The sequence below is a fragment of the Danio rerio genome, chromosome 14, assembly GCF_049306965.1.
Source record: "Danio rerio strain Tuebingen ecotype United States chromosome 14, GRCz12tu, whole genome shotgun sequence".
Lineage (NCBI taxonomy): Eukaryota > Metazoa > Chordata > Actinopteri > Cypriniformes > Danionidae > Danio > Danio rerio.
The window spans coordinates 37,985,001-38,001,853 of record NC_133189.1 but is presented as its reverse complement, the minus strand read 5'-3'; the positions used below and the strand labels follow the sequence as shown (position 1 = coordinate 38,001,853).

At 33.4% G+C, this 16,853-nt stretch overlaps 1 protein-coding gene and 2 long non-coding RNA genes across 12 annotated transcripts in view; 2 read left to right on the top strand and 1 right to left on the bottom strand.

Moving 5' to 3' along the window:
* Positions 1-459: 459 nt before the first annotated feature.
* LOC141377553 (uncharacterized) lies at positions 460-4,354 on the top strand. 10 transcript variants are annotated; one of them, XR_012389878.1, is made up of 9 exons: positions 481-726; positions 1,093-1,152; positions 1,848-1,999; positions 2,417-2,468; positions 3,293-3,477; positions 3,563-3,670; positions 3,745-3,804; positions 3,896-4,070; positions 4,167-4,354. It is a non-coding gene; the product is annotated as an uncharacterized lncRNA (long non-coding RNA). The 10 variants fall into 10 exon arrangements; XR_012389877.1 differs by lacking the exon at positions 2,417-2,468 and having other exon boundaries at positions 460-726; XR_012389884.1 differs by lacking the exon at positions 481-726 and having other exon boundaries at positions 1,110-1,152; positions 3,375-3,477; positions 3,748-3,804.
* Positions 4,355-6,910: 2,556 nt separating this feature from the next.
* On the bottom strand, positions 6,911-10,479 carry LOC137496840 (uncharacterized). Its single transcript, XR_012389876.1, has 5 exons — positions 10,404-10,479; positions 9,978-10,037; positions 9,100-9,139; positions 8,858-9,001; positions 6,911-7,521 (listed from the first exon to the last, which is right to left on the bottom strand). It is a non-coding gene; the product is annotated as an uncharacterized lncRNA (long non-coding RNA).
* Positions 10,480-14,285: 3,806 nt separating this feature from the next.
* nkap (NFKB activating protein) overlaps positions 14,286-16,853 on the top strand; it is an 8,202-nt gene continuing 5,634 nt past the window's right edge. Inside the window, 2 exon segments of the mRNA NM_001003414.1 lie at positions 14,286-14,854; positions 15,496-15,576. Coding sequence (NP_001003414.1) covers positions 14,547-14,854; positions 15,496-15,576 — 389 coding nt within the window. The 5' untranslated portion in view covers positions 14,286-14,546.

Here is a 16,853-nt window from a genome sequence, read left to right as displayed (position 1 = left end):
GGTCAAGAATTTAAGAAAGTTATACATGAAATGACAAATGTGCCTGATTTAATATGTATTCAGGAAACATGGCTTAAATCGCGATTGGATTTTGTCATTCCAGGGTATATATCTATTAGAAAAGACAGAGCAGGAACTTCAGGTGGTGGGTGTGCAACATTTATAAAAAATGGGGTGGCTTATAGGGAAATAAGTATAGATTCACAATATGAATGTGTTAAAGTTGAAGTGTGGACAGCACTAGGGAAAGTATCAATAATAAATTTTTACAATCCATGTAAGCAAATATCCTTAATGGAGCTGAATAAAATTTGGAGAAAAGATGAAGGTATAGGAATATGGTGTGGGGATTTTAATGCACATAGTGTGGTATGGGGTAGTATGAACCAACACGTTCTCACTCCCAACTCGTCATATACTGACGCTTGGTCAGGAACCCTCGGCGTCAGTTATTGACGCACAGGGTACCCCTTTAGCGTCATATTTAGACGTGCAGGGATTCCCTATAGAATCTGTGCCTGAGCCTGAGGCGTCATAGGGAGACGCTGGAGGCTCGTATAATTACCAATAGATGTCAACAAACTTTTTAAAACCTGAATTACGCCTATTATCACAGTTTTCTTATTTTAAAAATATGTAATTTTTATTTTGTTTATGAAAAGCGTCTGTAAACGGGGTCGAAACTACTGTATGAATAAACTTCGGCCCACGTGACATCCCTTCACGGTGAGTTTAACGCCGCTCTGCTATTGGTCAAACTGCATCAGCGGTGAGTTCTCAGATGAGTTCAACTGTCAACATTAAATATTACGTTAATGCTGCATAATATATTTTTATTGGAGATTAGTTGGTGTTTATAAATATGTTATCATTTACTTTATATTTAATGAGTGAAAATATATTCGGTTGTCCAGTTTAGGGTAACTATGCCTAATAAAACTTTGATTCATTCATATTATTTATTATTTTTTTACTTTAAAAAAATATTACATTTCAAGTACTAAGTTTAAAAATGTTTTCGGCTGATATTTTTCATTTCTAAATTATTTATTAAAGTTGGGGTCATTGTATGTGGCGATCTATTTTTTACAGTCTATGCTCGCTATCCCAAGGTTCATTGCGATCCCAAGGTTCACTGCGGTTTTCCACAAGGTAAGTAAAAAGTAAACAAATAAACACGATTTGTTGATAAAGCATGTACTGTAAACTAGCGACGTTATCTAATTACATCAAGTTCATTTATTAAAAACATATTTTTCTCACATATAACGTTGGTCATGCATTAGAACAATATATACATTTTAAGATAAGGAACAGTGTAACCAGATTGTTGTTTTCCACAATAGAATTCGTGCAAAATCTATATATAATATGCAATATGCAACTCTAATAATACAAATGTATTCGTAATTGTTTCAATATTAAAGAACATCAAGTGTTTCCAAAGGTTTATTGTAAAAACAATTATTTTCCATGCCTTTAAAGAAAAAAGGCAGATATTTTGCCCGTCTGAGCACATTTTATTCATTGTACAACACAAAACTAAACAAAAAAATAGCTTAATCTACCACACACACACACACACACACACACACACACATATATATATATATATATATATATATATATATATATACAGGTGTACATTATAAGGTGTTCACTGTTCAGATATGAATATTTTTTCTTTGCTCTTTTCAGGTTCTTTAGATTTCTTTAAAAATCCAATTTTGTTTTCTAATAAGCAAAAAGTAAAATCACTTTACCCATGTTTATATGTTAAATTGCACTTGTCTCTCTATCTCTGTTAACACATTTATATTTGTTTGATTAATTCTTGTGTCTTTCAGCCTGTTTCTGCCTATCACCATGAGTGATTCCTTAATACTCAGATTTATCATCAAGATCTCAATTATAAGCTCAAGTTTTGATGACAACTTGGTGATCTGCAGAAAGCACCACCATGTAAGGAAGGCCAAGACCACTCTGGAATCAGTCAAGGGTTAGTGAAGTTTTTCATTCCATGTATATTAAATATCTACATTGTTTAGGCATATGTGATTGTATTAGATAAAATGCATTTATTCTTTCACTACTATTGTAATAACAGAAAGAAACGCATTAGTTTTACTATTACTATTGTTTATGACAAACATTAAAAAACTACAGCATAAGCTCACAAAATATTGTGGCCTAACTGTTTAAAACTAATTGTTCTGGGTGTTGATAGTGGCCAACCATTTTTTTTCTTTTTCAGAAAGTATTTTGTTTTGTCTGATTTTATGACACCTTTTAGGCCATCAACTGCCCACATTGGGGTTTAGGAAATTAGAACTGCTTATGCTGCTTGTCTACTAGTCTTAGGATAAGTTAGAAATGTTATAAATGTACATTTTTTTGTTGTTTTTATCTGGTACAGCTCATAGGAACTCCAATCTTCCCAACTGTGAGAGGGCCTTGCTCCAGTGACTGTCAGTGTGTACTTCATTGTTTCCATTAGTCCCTGTATCTGTAGATCTAGGTGACAGTGGGCTAGAGTAAAATTTTGGTTTTATTTAAACTAAGGCATACTGATGGCCTTTTTATCTCAGATTTGGTCATGCAAGTATTAATATATCCTAAAGTATTTTTATATTCTTTCCATTGGTGGAAAAGATGTTGGTATAATTATTTTTAATGGACTGCTAAGATCTCAGCAGACATTTTTCTGAGATATTCTTGAGTGGGAGTCTGTGCAACACAAGGTGGATAGTATTTGCAAGAAGAAGCCCTTCATCTGTTCTGCTTCCACACTAGATATACTGCCAATTTAAGTAGATGTTAACCATAAGCATAACCATTTCAAGAATGCACGAGGTACTTTAAACTGTATGTGTTGAAACTAAATTAACAAGAAAACAGCTCTGTGATGTTCACCTAAGAAAATTAGATTAGAAGATAGAAACTGTTATGCACTTGTTCTGTACTGTTTCATTCCTTTTTCAAACACTGGCATTTTTGAAGGTTTATTTACAGCTAAGGATTAAGAATTGACAGGAAGATTTGTGGACTACATCAACTAATGACACTACCTCCAAAGAGTTGCAAAAAGCTGTCCAAAGTTTCAGCACCATCTTTAAGCCCATGATTTTAGTGTGTTTCATGCCTAATAACATGAGTTTATATCTGAGATAGATGAGCTATATGATTATCTTAAACTGATCTACAGGTAAATGCCAAAACTTATTGGTTTACTTATTTATTTATTTATTTGTTTGTTTGTTTGTTTGTTTGTTTGTTTGTATATGTTAACCAGGTGAAATGGAGTGAGGCATACCAGGATATGCCTGGTTTTACTTTTGGGAAGGAGGTTGAACAGTGCAATATTTCTTCTATAGGATTGCAGTGACCAGACATGCTACTGTAACTCTCATGGTCATGTGCTGGAATTAGCAGATATTCAACAATTTGGCCATCTCGCTGACCTGTTGATATCAGAAGGTAACAATATCCAGTTGAATTTGTTTTAGTTGTTCAGTAACCTATTTAAATAGTATTGTGATTTTTTGATTGCTTATCATTGTAGACCGCAACAGCTCTGCAAAGCAAGTTGCAAAACAGAATCCATAAAACTGGCAGTGACCGGAAACCAATTGGAAGACTTTGGTCTGTGATGTAGAGGAGTGGGCAGAGGGTGAGGAACTTCTTATTAATATTACATGTAGTCATGAAAAATTGTGTTACTATTACTGTCATTTTTTTTTTCAGTAGCAGAAGCAAAGACAACAAAAAGAAGAAGTGATGTGGATGTCTTCGTCATATTGCATGGTATGTACACTAGACTTCTGTCAGTGTTGATTCTTTAAAAGTTGACGTATAATCCTTGTTATACAACTTTCTTTTCATAAATATATTTCAGACTCTGCTGACCCAGCAACAAAGAGGAGGGTGTTCAACATCATCCTGCTAGTCAGGATTCTTCAGGAGAAGCAGTGGATTCTTGTGGCAGAGATGGTCAACCACTATAAATACCTTTCAACTCATCCTGGTTCTTTCAAAGAACATTCTTGCTTGTTTGCTACTGAAATGTACTGGTATGTATTTGTATTTTTTGGCACAGACATAAGCATAAGGTTACCCAGTCCAAAGGATATTAATATATTTTTATGTTGTTGTGTTCTTCTTTTAAGATTCGACATGTGGCCTTAACGAAGAGGGGTTGAAAGGTCTATGGATCATCATTCTCAAAAAGCAACAAAATAACTGAGAAATAAACAACAATACGATGGTGCAATCTAGAGACCTGCAAGGTACCTGCAAGTTTTGGCTGGAGCAGAGAACATAGATTTTTTTTAAATAAAGCTCCAGCTGATGAGTATGACATTGACTGTGGATTTTCTTTTACTGTAATCCAGAAGAGGATGACCTTAACCCTGAATCTAAAGCATGTAATAAAATCTGTAAAAAATTAAATAAAATTGTCATCATCTATAACCAAATTGTCTTTTTTTTTAAATACATAGATATGTACAGTATGTAAGCATTCCTCTAAAATCAATCAGTGTTGTAAATTAAGAGCATTATTGTATGCCTAACTGCTTACAACATATAACGATTTAAGGAACTCTATATTAAAATGAAATTATAACATTAAGTGACATTAAGAGCTTTTAAAATATTAATTTTATGATACATTTTTATGATAAATTTAATTTTTGCATATACTTGGGCAAAAAATGTACATTATTATGGTCAACTGCTCAGATACCTCCAGTCAATATGTGGCTGAGTCAGGCAACCACACTTCTACCTCTGGAAAAATTAACCTATGATTTACATCAAAGATCTGATGGATCCATTTGGTCCTCATGGATTTTTCTAAAAAAAAAAAAAAATTAATCTCCTTTTATTTTTGTCCTTACTTTGAAACATTTGTATTAATTTGTTAGAATGTCTAACAAAAAACTGCTGCACTTGTTGTGAGATAACAGTGCGACTGTTGTTATTCTGAAAATAAAAATTAACTTTGTATAATGTTTTATTGAATGCAAGATAAAAAATAAAATATTTTCCAAGAGATGGATTGCGGCTGGAAGAGCATCTGCTGCATAAAAACATGCTGGAAAAGTTGGCGGTTCATAGCACTGTGGCGACCCCTGGTTAATAAAGGTACTAAGCCAAAAAGAAAATGAATGAATGAAAATAAAATATGTATTGAAATATGTATTTTTGGTAGACATAGAACTACACAGTAACTTTTAAATACAGCACAGAACTATTTTACTTCTAGTTTAGATAATTTGAATGTTTGCATTTTTATTTTGTTGGTTAATGGCTATGTATTTTTAATCATTTGGAGGTTTGAACTATTCACAGCATTTGAAAGGATATCTTTTCATCATTGTTACCTCATTTCTCAATATTTTCATGATTCTTACAATGCAGCAAATCTTACAATCATTTGATCATAAAAAAAATAATTAACAAATTAACCCACATGCAGGACAAAGACATTATGTGGAATCATTATTAAACACAAGTTCATCCATTGTCATCAAATCATACTGTTACACAAACAGTTGAAGATTTAGAAAGTAAAAATAATCAGATTGGTTTTTAAACAAATACATCTTTAAAAAGGTTTTATTTATAAACATTTACATATTTTAAAAGAGCTTTTATCCATATTTCAAATAAAGTGAAAACAATTAAATATCACATGATGACCATTAATGAAACACACTTTCAGAATTACATCCACACATATTATTCTGAACTCATAACATTTGTGATGAACATAGATCACTATTGCTAATAACTTGTAATTAAAGAGGATACTAATGTTTAGCTTATTTTTACAGCTTTTTTTTTTTTTTTTTTTTACCACAACTGTACATGTGACAATACAATTTCTTGTCCATGTTGAAGATAATACATCTACATAGGTTAACTGCCCTTTTACTCAAAGGGGATGAGTAGAGCCCCGTAGAAAATGAAAAAGTATTCACATTTCAAACGAGAAATGAGTGAGAGAATATCAGCAAGACTATTACCTATGCTATGTTCAATAAATAATGTTGGATTCAATAGTCTGATATATACTGATCAAGTCAATAAAAGCTGTTTAAAAAATACTCATTGTAAAATAACAAATTTATGCCTGGCTTTCATATATGTCATAAATATATGCACAATGACCTTATTCAGATAGTCTTTAGTTCATTAAAATTTGTATCTGTTCCATTTTATTACAAAAAGGCTTTAAACTACATTACCCACAATCCTTTGTCGCTGTATAGATGGGAGGGGAAAGACATGGCGCTACAAATTGTAGTTCCTTGAAAGGTGTAGTTAGGGTTAAGTTTAGGGTTACGATCTTGGTTAATCGTTAACTATTTAAAACACAGTGATAACTCATTGATAAAGGACACTGTTAGTAAAGTGGCAAAGTTAGCAAAACATAGTTAGCAACACGAAGGATCTTTTAATTTGGCTTTGAAGTTATAGTCCAATCACAACGTCGCAATCTACGTCACACTTTGTCTCTATTTGGTAATCTTCCGGCTGAAGGTTGATTATAACCTTATAATATAACTTAAATATCAAAATGTGTATTAATATTACATGTTATTTATTGTCTTATTAAAAATACAAATGTATATTTACCGTGAGATTACTTTGTGGGGGTAACCTGATGTGCAAAATGATCATAGTAAAACCAGATCATAGGCAGTATACTTAATTTGAAACGAATAATAAAATAATAAAAAAGCTTCATGTTTGAAAACATTTCAAGCATTTGCTGTAACTAAACCCTGCATCATGTAGGTATACAAATATAAATATATGTCAAACTTAAATGACAAATATAGTGCCCATTAAATAGTATAAATAGTAGTTCATTGTAAATGAGTATGCAAATAAACACAATACATTTTTAATGAAACATTTATAATTTATTTATAATGCCACAAATAAAAATAAATAATAAAAATCACACAAAAATGCAAAAATATATATTTTAACCAAAAATATATATTTTATAAGTTTTTAATGCAATAATATATTACCATACATATATAAATGATTAAAAACAATTATAATTGAAGGAAATGTATATTTTGTATTATTATTATTATATTTATTTTGTGATATTTATTCATGTCATACATCTGGTATGTCAAGCTCAAGTAAAACTGCACTGCAAAAAATCTTTTCAAATGATGCCTTTGGAAATGCCATTATAATAAACAGCTTTCACAACAACAAGAAGTCAAGTTCATGACAAATGCAAATTATGTTTATAATAACAACTTTCTGAACTTAAACATCAAAAGTAGAATAAGTTCAAAACATATTCAAGTATTTACTGAAGAATAGCAAAAACTATTTTTACAAAACACTGAGAACCAAAGTGTGCTTGGTGAGTCCAGGTGTTTATGCTGACTAGACTGTCATATTGCAATCCGGTTAGCATGAGGAGACTTGGGCGTAAAGTGTCAGCAATTCCTGGAGGGCTCCCATGTGTTATTCCAGGTTTTGCCACTGTAAAGTATTAGAAGTGCACAACATCATTACTGAACAAAGAATTAGTGTTAGGTTTCATTTAGAAAGTTCAGTGATATTTATTTATATATGTAAAGTGTCATTAAACCTGGCACTCTTGAATTAACTGTATAATAAGTTAAACATTTCCAGCATGTTTCCATGTATTCCAAGCAGATCTGTCAGTTCTACAAACTCAGAGATCAGGATAGGGACTGCACTTCTCATTATGAACACCATTATCCTTCACATACATTTTTATCACCACTGATGTCCACTGCTGTAGTTTTCATTGAAGGGAATGCTGACACAAATTCCAGCATGATTTTTTAAATAGCAGAATATGGGTATTATTGGGCCAAAACCTTAAAAAATATAAGATGCAAGATTTGAATCTTGATGAACATATTGTTAATTCACTTCTTGCAATTTAAAACACATCTCATGTTTGACTCATCAATTATATGAAAACTACAACAGCATACTGTGCTTCACCCTAAAATATTTCTAAACTATAACAAGCTTATTGCTTTACAAGGCTAAACATTAATTTCATGCCTGCATGATTCACTGCTTTTACTGAAACCCATTACATTCTTAACCCAAACTAGTTGACTTTATTAGAAAACTGCATCGAAACATGTTGCCTTAAATCCTTTATGTTTTTACACAAGGTGAAACTAAACAGCCCACTTTAAATTAACCAATAACCTTTACAATCTTCTTGAACTTACAGTAATATTTTAATTCAAGTATGGCTGTTAAGTTGTACCTTGCATAAAATGTAATGGGTTTAAGCCACTGGGTTTCTATACAATTTTCTAGTAAAGTCAACTAGATTGGGTTAAAGGAACAGTTCACTATTTACTCTCCTTTAAGTGGTTGTAAACCTTTTTTAAAAACTTCCAAGTTACTTTGTGTTGAACATGAAGGAAGTTTTTTGAAGAAAGCTGGAAAGCTGAAAACATTGACATACATAGTAGGAAAAAACAAATACTATGGAAGTTAATGTTTGCAGGTTTTCATCTTTCTTTAAAATATAATTTTTTTGTGTTTAACTGAAGTAAGCAAGTCAGACATATTTGGAACAAGTGAAGGATGAGTCAATAATGACAGAATTTTCATTTTTGGGTGAATCTCTTTAAGAGTATACTGAAAGAAATGTCCTACTCAATGAAGCTAACTTCAGCTGCATGTGTAGCCCCATGAGTACTTATCTAGAAATCAAAACAATGATCACGTCAGTCCCATTTTAGGCCCTTTATATCATATTGGCCACAGAATGGACTACTTAGTGTTGCAATAAAATAAAAAAATTAATAAAACTATGACTTACCACACAATACAAGACAAACAGTGAATTTTCAGCTCTGCCTTTGCTGTACACAAGATGAGGTTCCAGCTTCAACACTGATCTGAGTGGGGCAGTTGTGCAGCTCTGTGAGGTTGTGACTGTTTAGCTGCAGTGCTGTGAAGAGTTCTTTATTAAAAGAAAGTACATTCTTTTAAAATCTGTACATAATAACAAAGAAAATACAATGATTTTAAATAATGATTAATTCTGAACAAAAACATTACCCTTAGTCAAGATGAATTCATATGTCAAAAGTTTCTGCATCTGAAATGAATAAAAACAGATGTGACATTAGTTAAACCCACTAAACTACTAGATACATCAGTACTGCATTAAGCAGTTGTAAAGTAATGTAAGTGTAGTCCAAAATGAGCCTTAATCTGTTTAAGATAATGATTTAAAAAAAACGTTGCTTGTGTTAAAAACAATCCAGCCACTTGTAATACATATGAACAATGGTAAATTTCTGAGAAGGTGCAAGGTAATCCTTGAATTTTACCATTACCATCCAGACTGACATAATATTTGAAAAGAAGACAGCTTGTTGTGCCTCTTTACCACAATTTAGAGATGATAGATTCTTTCTTTTATTAAATAAATTGGTAAAGGCCAAATTGTACTGGTAATAGTGTAAGATATTCATTGTGTGACATACATCAGCTTAAGTTATACTTGAGCTTTTGTTATGCTATATATATATATATATATGTGTGTGTGTGTGTGTGTGTGTGTGTGTGTGTGTGTGTGTGTGTGTGTGTGTGTGTGTGTGTGTTTTTAAGGCATGGAAAATAATTGTTTTTACAATAAACCTGGAAACACTTGATGTTCTTTAATATTGAAACAATTACGAATACATTTGTATTATTAGAGTTGCATATTGCATATTATATATAGATTTTGCACGAATTCTATTGTGGAAAACAACAATCTGGTTACACTGTTCCTTATCTTAAAATGTATATATTGTTCTAATGCATGACCAACGTTATATGTTAGAAAAATATGTTTTTAATAAATGAACTTGATGTAATTAGATAACGTCGCTAGTTTACAGTACATGCTTTATCAACAAATCGTGTTTATTTGTTTACTTTTTACTTACCTTGTGGAAAACCGCAGTGAACCTTGGGATCGCAATGAACCTTGGGATAGCGAGCATAGACTGTAAAAAATAGATCGCCACATACAATGACCCCAACTTTAATAAATAATTTAGAAATGAAAAATATCAGCCGAAAACATTTTTAAACTTAGTACTTGAAATGTAATATTTTTTTAAAGTAAAAAAATAATAAATAATATGAATGAATCAAAGTTTTATTAGGCATAGTTACCCTAAACTGGACAACCGAATATATTTTCACTCATTAAATATAAAGTAAATGATAACATATTTATAAACACCAACTAATCTCCAATAAAAATATATTATGCAGCATTAACGTAATATTTAATGTTGACAGTTGAACTCATCTGAGAACTCACCGCTGATGCAGTTTGACCAATAGCAGAGCGGCGTTAAACTCACCGTGAAGGGATGTCACGTGGGCCGAAGTTTATTCATACAGTAGTTTCGACCCCGTTTACAGACGCTTTTCATAAACAAAATAAAAATTACATATTTTTAAAATAAGAAAACTGTGATAATAGGCGTAATTCAGGTTTTAAAAAGTTTGTTGACATCTATTGGTAATTATACGAGCCTCCAGCGTCTCCCTATGACGCCTCAGGCTCAGGCACAGATTCTATAGGGAATCCCTGCACGTCTAAATATGACGCTAAAGGGGTACCCTGTGCGTCAATAACTGACGCCGAGGGTTCCTGACCAAGCGTCAGTATGTGACGAGTTGGGAGTGAGAATGTGTTGTATGAACACAGACACAAATGGAATGGTGGTGGAAGATTATATGGAAGATAATTCACTAGTATGCTTAAACGATGGTAGGGGAACAAGATTTAATATTAGAAAACAAGTAAAATCATGTTTAGATTTAACAATAGTGTCAGCTGCAATATCTGTTAAATGCCAATGGGAGGTAATAGAGCAGTCAACAGTAGGAAGTGACCATTTTCCAATCATATGTACAATAGGATTAGAAATGCAAAGGAGTATATTGATAAAACAAAATAGATGGAAATTTGAGAAAGCTGATTGGGGAAAATATAATCAAATATGTGAAGAAAAAGTAAAGAACTTTACTAAAGAAGATGACATTGACAAACGTACAGAGGAATTAAGTTCAATTTTAATCACAACTGCAGAAGAATGTATACCGAAAACTAATGGGAATAGTAAAAAGAAGATTGTGCCTTGGTGGAATAACGAATGTAAAAACTCAATAAAAAGTAGAAATAAAGCATTTAGAATGTTGAAAAGAACTTTGACACCAGAAGCTGTAATAGAATATCAAAGGGAGAGAGCAAAGGCAAGAAGAACAATTAAACAAGCAAAAAAGAAATATTGGAGGGAGTATTGTGCATTTATTGGAAAGGAAACACAATTAGGAGAAGTATGGAATATGTTAAAAAAGATGATTGGAGTTTATAAAACTAGAAATATACCAGTAATATCAGGAGAAGGGAAAACGGCTATTACAGAAAAGGAGAAGGCAGAGTTACTAGTTAATACCTTTCAGAAAGCTCATAGTAAAGAAAACCTCAGTGAGAATTATAGAAAGAAAAGAACAGAAATTTTGACTCAACATGAAGACATTTATAATAAAAGACAAAAAGGAGTGGGAGCATTAGATGAGGAGTTTAAAATGTGGGAACTTAAGCAAGTTATGAATAAGATTAAACATACAGCACCTGGACGAGATGGAATTTACTACATTATGCTTAAGCAAGTAAATGATAAAATACTGAAACTTGTATTGGACTTGTATAATAAAATTTGGACAGAAGGGAGATTACCAAGGTCTTGGAAGCATGCTATAATAATACCCATAGCTAAACCAGGGAAAGATGCTTCAATAGCAGAGAATTACAGACCAATTGCTCTTACATCAAACCTGTGCAAACTAATGGAGAAAATGATTGTAAATAGGCTTAATTATATATTTGACATTAAAGAAATTTTAGCACCATATCAATACGGTTTCAGAAAAGGAAGGTCAACATTAGATGCATTAGTTAAATTGGAAACAGAAGTAAAAAAAGCTATAGCAGTTAAAGAGGGATTGGTAGCAATTTATTTTGATATGGAAAAAGCATATGATATGCTCTGGAAAGAGGGATTATTAATTAAAATGAAAACAATTGGAATAGAAGGAAGAATGTTTAATTGGGTATTGAGTTTTTTATTTGATAGAACAATTCAAGTCCAAGTGGGTAGTGAAGTTTCACAAATTGTGAATATAGAAAACGGAACACCACAGGGAAGTGTGATCAGTCCCATACTTTTTAACATTATGATTAATGATATTTTTAAAAATGTTCATCCAGGAATTAATACAGCATTGTACGCAGATGATGGAATAATGTGGAAAAGAGGAAGGAATATTGCATTTAATTTGTATAAAATTCAAGAAGCTATAAATACAGTAGAGAAATGGTCATTAGATTGGGGTTTCAAATTTTCAACATCAAAAACATGTTATCAAATTTTTACAAAGAAGAAAATAACAGTGAATAAACAGCTTACACTATATGGATCATGTTTAGAGAAAGTTGAAAATTTTAAGTATTTAGGATTATGGTTTGATCAAAAGTTAACATGGAAGAATCATATAGATTATATATTAAAGAAATGTGGAAAGATATTAAATTTAATGAGAGCAGTGTCAGGACAAGACTGGGGTGCTGACAAACAGTCGTTAAAAGGAATTTATGATGGACTTATGCGATCTAGTATTGACTATGGATGCATTGTATATGAATCAGCATCATCAACATTATTAAAAAAACTAGACATTATGCAAACTAAAGCGTTAAGAATTATTTTAGGGGCAGTTAAAACAACACCTATAGCTGCTCTTCAAATAGAGACATCAGAAACACCACTTTATATAAGAAGACAAAAATTGGCTTTGGCGTACTGGATAAATCTACAGGGACAAAGTGAGAATCATCCTGTAAAAAATGTTTTGAATGATTCCTGGGAACTTATAAATACACAAGGGAAGGGCTTTGCCTGGAAAATCAAAGAATGGGTAAATGAGAATGGTCTAGATATATTAACTTTTGCATCAATAAATGTAATGTCACCAATTCCACCTTGGTTACTTGAACAACCAAAAGTAGATTTAAAATTACATGAAAACAAAAGAGAGATGGAAGAGACTGATAACATAAACACATATGTCAAGAACTACATTATTAATAAATATTACTCATATCTACAAATATATACAGATGGTTCAAAGAGTATGGAATCAGGAAGGACAGGAGTGGCATTCTATGTCCCAGTGCTTGAAGTGAGGAAGTCTGAAAGGATATCAGATGGAACCTCTGTATACACAGCTGAGATGGTTGCAATTTTGATGGCATTAGAGTGGATATATGAAACCAGACCTGATAAAGCTCTAATATGTTCTGATTCAATGGCTGTCTTGATGAGTTTAAAATCAATGGAATCGAAAAGAAATGACATTCTAACAGAAATTATGATCAAGTTTAATAATCTAACACAGATGGGAGTAATAGTTCATTTAATGTGGGTTCCAGCGCATGTCGGTATTCAGGGCAATGAGGAGGCAGATAAAATAGCTAAAGAATCTCTACAACAAAATGAACCAATTAGACACATTTCACTAAGCAGAGCAGAAGGAAAAGGCTTAATCTTAGAAGCTTGTAATAGGAAATGGCAGAAAGTTTGGGAGTCCAATAACACAGGAAGACATTATCATAAGATCCAAAAAACAGTAAAGAAAAGCAAAATATCACATAATCTTAGTCGAAGAGAACAAGTTATTTTAACACGTTTAAGAACAGGACATACATTTTTAAATCAAACATTACACATAATGGGGAAACATGAGACAGGTTTATGCAACACATGTCTAACAGATGAGACAGTAGAACATGTTTTAAAAAGGTGCAAAGCATATAAAAATGAAAGAAGAAACCTTAAAGAGGAATTGCATAGTTTAGGATACCAGGATTTCACAATAAAGGGTTTATTAAAAGATGGTTTAGATTCAGGAAGACAAATAAAGGCAGTAATAAGGTTCATTAAAAATAGTGGATTATACAATAGAATTTAGGAAACCAGTTCAACCTCTTCACACTCCATCACAGTAGGTGGCGATATGCACCTTTAAAGTTGGTTCGCAACTCGCCATAAAACGAAGAAGAAGAAGAAGAAGATGTCACCAGGGGGCGCTATTGAGCAGGCTTCGTGCCAATGAGATGTACGTCACATTAGAAGAATTTAGCGTAGCGGAAACATAAACACAAGCAGGCTAAAGTTCAGCGTTGCTAGTGTGTATGTTTTGCGTTTAAGTTGTCTTTAGGTTTCACGGTGTGTCTCAACACATTCATAATATTCCTAACTAAGTATTTTGTCGCAGTGCTAAAAGTGATTTAAAACCGCTGTTTGCTAACATACAAATCTAGCTGGATTAGCTTGGCTCGTTCTTGGTGAACTGCGACATGACTAGCAAAACGTAACCAATACGTCCCTTTTAACAGAACAAAATAAGGGAATCAAAGACGTCGTTATAGTGTAGTAATGCCTGAGCTAGACGTAAAGCATTCAGGCTCGGTGAGCCCGAGGAGACGCAGACACAGCCGCTCCAGCAGCCGATCCCCGGACCGAGCACTGAAGAACCACAGACACAACCATGAAGACGAGCACAAATCACGACACGGCGACAAAGACCGCAGCAGAAACCGCTTCCGAATGGCGTATTCCCGCAGTCGCTCGAGGTCAAGGGAAAGGGACCGACAGACCTGGTCGGACAGAGATCACGGATTCTCCGATTACTATGAAAAAAGAGACGACGCTCAACGACAGAGACAAGAAGCCTTCATCGCGAGGTCAGAGAGACTCTCATTATACTTCTTCTAAAAGTATATGTTAATAGCAGGAAAATATCCTGTTTACCCGTAAAAGGGTTCCATAGGATGCTCACAAATGTCCTCACCGTTTATTGACACTCACGTGGTGCTGATATTTTATAAATTTCCTTCTCCTGTTAAACACAAAACTAGATATTTTGAAGAAAGCTGGCTAATACTTCCCTTCTTAGACTTTACAGACCTGAAACTTGCCTATAGCACTTATTCATTGTTGTTCTTGGTTGTGTAAATTGCTTCCTTGTCCTCATTTGTAAGTCGCTTTGGATAAAAGCGTCTGCTAAATGTAAATGAATGACACGTTTTCCAGCATTCATCAGTATACTATTTTTATGTTTAACATAAGAAACTCGGGTTTCTTCTAGAGGAAGATAAGTAAATGATGACAGAATTATCATTTTTACGGTGAACTATTGCCTTAAATGTCACACCACTTTTTTCAGCTCACAACTTAACAGTTCAAAGTAATATATGATGTGATTTGATATGGTTTGTCAAGGAAAGTTCAAGTTTAGACCAAAAAAAATTTAACAGACATGGTGACAGTTAAGGAGTTACATTTGAGGATGCACATTTAAGCATGACTTATGTTTTTCTTTAAGGCGTCTGCAGGAACGAGAGAGAATTGGTGAAATCGGATGTCCAGAGGTTTGGGGATACTCTCCAAGAGTCAGAGAACCAGAGTGAGTACATATTCAATACAACACAGACAAGTTTGCATCCACCTAAATTATGCACATTTTATGATATTACATTATAAAGTGCTGTGTGATGAGCATAACAATTTTGTCTGCTCAATTGTATTGTATATTCTACGATGGAAAGACATTTGCAGGTAGATGATGTGACTATATGACAAATCAGTCAACCAATCACATCTTATGCCATCTCAAATGTGGGTTTATTAATTGTGGAAACACCTGAGTAAAAGGCCAGCCTTAAAGGGTCACGAAACACCAAAACACTTTTTTTGAGCTGTTGACAGTCGTATATGTGTCCCACACTGCTAAAAACACTATTAGGACACCTATATTTCACTAAAAAGTGTAAATTGGTTGTTTTTACGTTATTTCAAGCAAATTCGTACTTCCTGTTTAAAAAGAATTTTTGAAGCTGCGTCACGGTCATGACATAATACCGTGTATTCCAGCGTGCAGACTGGGCGTCTGTGCCAGAGTGTGTCTTATTACGTCTTACAGTGTGATACATTAATGCATGAGTAAGGCTTGGTTCAAACCAATCAGCGCGCTCTGCTGTGCAACTTCATTAATATTCATTTGTGTCACCGTGCTTACACCACAAAGATGCCACGTTGTGTTGGCAAAACAAGCGTGAAGTGTTGCTTTTATAGTTTGCTGCCGTTAAGTTTCGTTTTCATTTTCTCTCTGTGAGAGCTTATCTGGATCACGTGTGGATTAACAGTGTACGCGACGCTCGACAACAATAACTTACGTGTCTAAGGGGGATTATTGTTTACCTGAGAGCTGTTCTCATCTGCAAACGCTGAAATCTGGATTCGCTTGTAGTATTCTCTCCATATAGTTGCGGCTCTAGTTGCTGGTGATTGTCCTGTCTCTACAGATTTGGTAAGTGAGCGACCAGTGCTCTTTGTTTATTCAGTTTGTTTGTATCGAATTAAGTTACTATTGCACTGAGTGCAGAAATGTTAGCACCGCATTTTGTGACCGGAATAACACACGCGGCTTTCTGACACTACCTGCCGTATGCATCTAAGTTTCCGGGAAATGCGGAGGTTTTTTTTCTCTCATTCGCCATGCGGTATCAAACATTGCATGAAAAATACACGCTTAGATCAGTTCCTCGAATCAAATATCTCGTTTGTCGCGAGGGGCATGAATGAATTCCCTGAATGAAAGAGCCAAACTGCGGTTAAAGTCCAACATTTAATAATTTGGCAAATAATTCGACTACAGATGTCCATGTAGGTTAAACACCATCA